At 42.8% G+C, this 6,036-nt stretch overlaps 2 protein-coding genes across 2 annotated transcripts; one reads left to right on the plus strand and one right to left on the minus strand.

Moving 5' to 3' along the window:
- Positions 1–261: 261 nt before the first annotated feature.
- On the plus strand, positions 262–2,420 carry otol1b (otolin 1b; the record flags this gene model as incomplete). Its single annotated transcript, XM_083984472.1, has 4 exons — positions 262–664; positions 758–847; positions 1,361–1,432; positions 1,522–2,420. The coding sequence occupies 4 exons, from the start codon at positions 262–264 to the stop codon at positions 2,418–2,420; spliced, it is 1,464 nt and encodes a 487-aa protein (XP_083840598.1).
- Positions 2,421–3,144: 724 nt separating this feature from the next.
- LOC310995322 (Fc receptor-like A) lies at positions 3,145–5,974 on the minus strand. Its single transcript, XM_083984337.1, has 6 exons — positions 5,753–5,974; positions 5,623–5,658; positions 5,122–5,412; positions 4,647–4,913; positions 3,786–4,043; positions 3,145–3,700 (listed from the first exon to the last, which is right to left on the minus strand). Exons 1-6 carry the CDS (start codon positions 5,820–5,822, stop codon positions 3,693–3,695), a joined length of 930 nt encoding a protein of 309 aa, XP_083840463.1. The 5' UTR covers positions 5,823–5,974; the 3' UTR covers positions 3,145–3,692.
- Between the last annotated feature and the right edge of the window lie 62 nt (positions 5,975–6,036).

The raw sequence follows: 6,036 nt of genomic DNA on the forward strand, positions 1-6,036 counted from the left end.
ATTTTTAACTGGAAAGATATAAGTGCAGAGAAGCAAGTGAATGCAATCAAAAGCGAACATAGAAAACTTGCATGGAAATAATAAGGGCAGAAATGTCACCACTTATTTATACTTTGTAATATTATCTGCAACAGTTAACCACTCATCAGATCAGTGTGTGCTGTATTTGTAACCAAAAGTAGATGGAAAATGAAATTGGTGCAGAACAACAGAGGAATGCTGTCTTGTACAGACTCATCTCTCCTCAGATCCCTGTCAACCATGAGGATTATCTCCTGTCCGTTGACCCTTGTGGCTGTAGCTGTGGTTACACTCACTGTGTTATCCTGCACTGAGGCTAAGACTACGCCGAAGCCAAAGTACCAGTACACCAAGAAGCCCATCCCTCATGTGACAGTGCACAGCCCTGTGACCACCAGCATGCCCAAACCTCTCAAGACAGTGGCTGGTGCAAATCCTGTGCAGCCCCACCCACCGCCCACCACAGAGAGGAACACCTACCAAGGTCACAACTTTCCTCAGCACTACACTGAGAGTACTGAGCCCCCTAGTGTTGGCCATGAGAACTACACCCTGGATTACAACGAGTGTTATTTCAACTTCTGTGAGTGCTGTCCACCTGAGAGAGGTCCCAGGGGGCCAAAGGGAGACAAAGGCCTGGCAGGTACACGAGTCGTTCATAAAATCGCATAAAATACAGAAAATGTTTTTTTTTTGTTTTCAGTCCTTTCAACCTCTCAAATGTTTACTTGTCAAGGGCCCCCAGGTGAAAAAGGGCTTGGAGGGCCGGCTGGCTTACCAGGACCACCCGGTATGAGTGGTCCAATGGGGCTTAAAGGAGACAAAGGTGAGTGTAATAGTAGTGAAATACAAATTTAGAATTACTTATTACAGTATACTCCAGTGTAATATATTGTGAGAATACAGCATATAGCACAGACACATGGGTGCAGACCTGTTATGAGATAATGGTTTTACAGGAAACTGTCAAAGAGAAGTTGTGGTGCAGGTTCTACTTTCCTGCTTTTATTGCATTGCATTGTAGGTCTCTGAAGTGAGCACTCTGCCATGTAAACTACGTAAGATAAAATTAATGGAAACACAAGAAAATTAATTTTACATCCCTCACAGGTAACAAATTGGAATCTACACTTTTACACTTATGACCAGATTAATGTCAGGTGTGGATAGAAATATAACAGGCTTCAAATAAACTGACTTCAAACAAAGACTCAAACTGGGAGTCCTACTCCTTAAGCCTCTGAATCTGTGCCCCATATTTTGTACACCTTCACCTGTTGCAGTATATAAGAAAATACCCAGATTGCTCATGTTGGATATTGTTATGTCATTTTCTCAGGGGAAAGGGGTGACAGAGGAAACAGTGGGAGTTTTGGCCCAGCAGGTGTCCCAGGAAAACCAGGACAAAAAGGTCAAACTTGTTCAGATGGTTGTCGAATTCTTCTCTTCTCATTCTACATTCTTCTCTGTAGTTCTGAATCAGTGTCCCATACCTTGCAGGTGATGTTGGCTCCAAGGGCGAGAGAGGTCAAATAGGGCTGCAAGGTCTCAGAGGTAACATCGGAGAGAAAGGAGAAGCTGGCCAGAATGGGACTGCTGGAGGGAAGGGAGAGCCCGGAAAAGAGGGGCCAGCTGGACCTCCGGGAGTGGCTGTTGAGCAAGGTCCCAAGGGAGACAAGGGGGATAAGGGGGAGTGTGGCACATTTGGGGAAAGAGGGCCAAAAGGTGAGCGAGGGGATATTGGGTCTCCTGGCATCCCAGGAGGGATGGGCATTCCGGGAATAAATGGCAAGCATGGTTCCCCAGGTCCCGTAGGCGTTCGAGGGGATCCGGGGCCTCCTGGAGCACAAGGAGAACCAGGGGTGAGTGGGCCTCAGGGACCACCGGGCATACGAGGAATGCATGGGCCAAGAGGAGACAGAGGTTACCCTGGGATGAGAGGTGAGCGGGGTGTTCGTGGAATCAAAGGAGCTAAAGGATCAGGCATTCCCCAGAAGCGCTCGGCTTTCAGTGTAGGCATCTCTCCGAGAAAGTCCTTCCCTCCCTCTGGCTTCCCGATCCGCTTTGACAAAATCTTCTACAATGAAGAAAACCACTTCAATGTTACTTCCAACAGCTTCACATGCGTCCATGCTGGGGTTTACGTCTTCTCCTTCCACATCACGGTACGCAATCAACCCCTGCGAGCCACACTGGTGGTGAACGGGTCCCGGCGGGTAAGGACACGGGACTCTTTGTACGGTCAAGACATCGACCAGGCTTCCACTCTGGTGGTGCTGCGGCTGGCGGCGGGGGATCAGGTGTGGATGGAGACGCTCAGAGACTGGAACGGGGCGTATGCCAGCAGTGAGGATGACAGCATCTTCTCTGGGTTTCTGCTTTACTCAGACAAGGCCTGATACTCACCAGTGGTACTGACACTCTTCTTCTATAGTACTGCTGTTCCAACTTGACCATATCTGACAAAAGACCAAATACTGGCGGTGCTACACTACTTTACTTATCACTCATGAGCTGCTCAAAAGTTGAACTGTACACTAGTCTGAATATTTGAAGACCTACTATATCAATATCATGTTTATTGCATTTTTACCTTTTGAGTATCTTCTAGTTTAACCCTCTGAATAAAAATGAGAAAACCCCAACATTCTTGTGTATGGCTGCACAATATACTTATATGTATATGTATGTTTACTCCCTTGAACCCATGACTCTGAAATATTTATTGATAGTTTGCCCTCAGTTTAACACCATGGCCTCCATTTCACCTGTCATTCCATCCTGTGTTCCTCTTTTGTCTGTTTCACTATTTCTTTTCTCATGCAGATGCAGACCAGTGTTTCCTTTGTGGCTGACCGTGGCTCTATAAGTTATGAACTGAAAATTAAGACATAGAAATGTATCATGAATGTGTTGAGCAAACAGAGAATACCACATTCACTGAGCTCTTTAAATGTATTCCTATTCTAATGGTCAACCTGGGAAGAATGACCTTACCTCTCTGCAACACTCAATGCCATGTTATTACACCAATACTTCTAATATGTAAGCAGTATTGCTGTTCAAAGAGAGGGTTGTGTAAAATTAAAAATTCAATAACACATGTTTTATATTGAATGCTTTATTTGTTTTAACCAATATGACATTAGTTATTTTACCCATCACTACTGATTGAGTTACTTTCCTACATGAGATCATGAAGCTAATACTTTCAAATGAATCATATAAAAAGTGGGCATTCATTGGCCCAGTATGATTAGCATCACATATCATCATTCAATTCTGACACAGTATATAATGTGTGTAATGTTTCTGGAGCCAGATTCTTAACACATATGAGACATATCACCTGATTGCTAAAATGAAGAGGCAGAATTATCTGTGGTAGGGGGCAGCAGGTTGGTTAATAGACTGAACGTAGCAAAGGCGCTGGAGTTGGTGTCAGCAGAGGATCTGGGGGTTGGGTGCTCACTTCAGTGGCTTGAATAAAGGCAGGAGCTTCAGTGGATGGGGCTGCTGTTGACTCAGTTGTAGGAGGCAGGTAGAGGCGATAAAAGGAGGGGTAAAAGCCAGGGGATACTGCAGTGAGGAGTTGGAGGCCTCATCATCAGTGGTCCTATTGGGTCAGAGCCAAGTGGGCTTCAGTAGCTGTGCAGCTCCTGTGTGATGCTTCACGCATCTGATGATTAAGGAAGAGGATCATAGTTTTAGTTTTTTCTTTGTCATGGACACACAGCAGATTACATTTACCTACATTTAAATACCTGCTGCTGGTTCATAGGGTTCGGGCTCACTCCACAGGGTGATGTCCAACAGAGGCACCTTGGCCCTGCATTTGTACAGGCCCGGAGACTTTCTGTACGAATCAGTACCGTCAGAGTTTGCTGTTCCTAGTTGTCTGTTGTTCTTGTAGAAATAGAAGAGTATTGGAGCTTTGGCATTGTACTCCACCTGGCAGGTGAGAGTCATGAGTTGTGACCCATCTTGTGGATCAATCTTCATGACGGGCTTTGACAAGACCTCTGAGACAGAGTCACAGAAGAGAAAGCATTAGTGACAGGTACATTTTGAGTTTTGTATGTAGTCTAAGACATTCAATAAGGCTGAGAATTACTGTAAATACTGCATATAGGAGGAATTAGACTTTTTACACAAATACTCACATGTCTGTACAGTAACTTAACGTAAAGACTGAAGACAGGTAACTAAATCTTCAAACTCCTTATACCAACAGGGAATGGTACTTTTTCCTTGTTTAGCGCAGTATTCATAAGTCTGACAAGTCTCCACCAACAAACACTGACTTGGACCAAGTAACAACTCCCATGACAACAAATTGTGATGTTAACACTACATTTTAAATTTACTGAAAAGAAAAGAAAAAGAAGAAGAGACCGCTGATTTTGCTATCTTGGAAAAGAACCAAGGCTTATTGCTAATGTAAAAAAAAGCCAGCTGTAGATTCATATTAAGCGGGAATATGTGAAAGTGTGGTTGATTTTCTCATTTGAGTCTTAGATGTAAGTGCATTTTCTAAAATGTCTAACTATTCTTTTAACGTGTAACCTGCAACCAAAAGCAAACTCAGCATAAGCAGCCCATTATATATAGGCTACATTACTCACCTAGGACCGTCACTTCAGTCTCAACTGACTGGATGGACACAGTGCGTCCATTTGCTTCCCAAGAAACACGACAAGAATACATTCCATTATCATCAAGGGACAAGTTGGTCAGCCTGAACTCTAAGGAAGATTGACTCATAACTTCAACACCATCTCTGTACAGAATCGCCCCATAAACTGGGAAGTTATTCCGGAGTAGACATGTGACCTTTAAGGATTCTCCAACAAGGGCGGGATCATGTGGGACTTGCAGGATAGCCCACCCCCCTGTACAAAGATGACAGAGAAAAGTCACAGCAATCAAACCAAGACCAAAACATGCTAAATCATCTACATTTCTAAACTCAAATGTCCAGGATGCACCATATGATTTTTCAGAGTAGTTTAGGGCGTATAGGAGTACATCTGCTTTTGAAGTTAACAGATTATGAAAAGATTTTTTCAATGTTACAAAAAAAAAAAAAAAAGATTTTACCATCCACACTGATATTGAGAGGCAGACTTTCAAGAGTGAATATGTTTCCCACTGCTGAGTCCCTCACTCCCTTGCAGGTATACATCCCATCCTCTTTAACTCCGACATTCCAGAGAGTAAGGGTCTCCCCAGCATAAGGTAGCTTCTGCTTCTCTCTATACCACCAGAAATTCCAGTTGGATTTGTAGCTATCAGGAACGCTGCATTTCAGCTTGACACTTTGATCAGAGAAGATCCTTGACTCCTTCGATAGGTTCTCTAAAATAGCTCTGAATGTGGTCTCAGGGACAACTATGGAAACAAATACAAATTATCTTTTGAATATGGATGTTAATGCGCAATACAAATACTTACAATCACATCAATCTATTGTTCAGCAGAAACCAAACTAAAAATACAGATTCTATATGCTTACATGACACACTTATCTTAAAAACACAAATGTTTTTTGTGAGATAAATTTATATCTAGAAGTGAACAACAAGAATATTTGGTACATACCACGGGATACTGCATGCTGCAGAAGGGTTGAAAGAACTGAAACAGTGAACAATTGAGGGTAAATGGCCAACTGGACAAGTTTATCAGAATGTGAAGTTTGAGATATTGTGAACAAACTGAAGAAACTTACCAAGAAATGATATGACCTTGTCCATTGTGATGGCTCTGACTGCAAGAAACAAGTGCACAGTGTGGTGCATTTAGTATATCTAATGAGGAGGGAAGTGAAAGTGTCTTCTGAATTTCAACATGCAACAACACAGGACATCCCTTTTTCCAAAACACTGCCGAAACAAGGGATTGTCATCTTTTGTTAAATCAAAGTTTATTTAAATGATGGGCATTTATGCTACTGTGTACAAGTATTGATGTGTCAATCCAATGTCCTCTGTTTTTATTACTTACTCTTTCGAC

This window comes from Trachurus trachurus (assembly GCF_905171665.1).
Source record: "Trachurus trachurus genome assembly, chromosome: 13".
NCBI classification, from domain to species: Eukaryota; Metazoa; Chordata; class Actinopteri; order Carangiformes; family Carangidae; genus Trachurus; species Trachurus trachurus.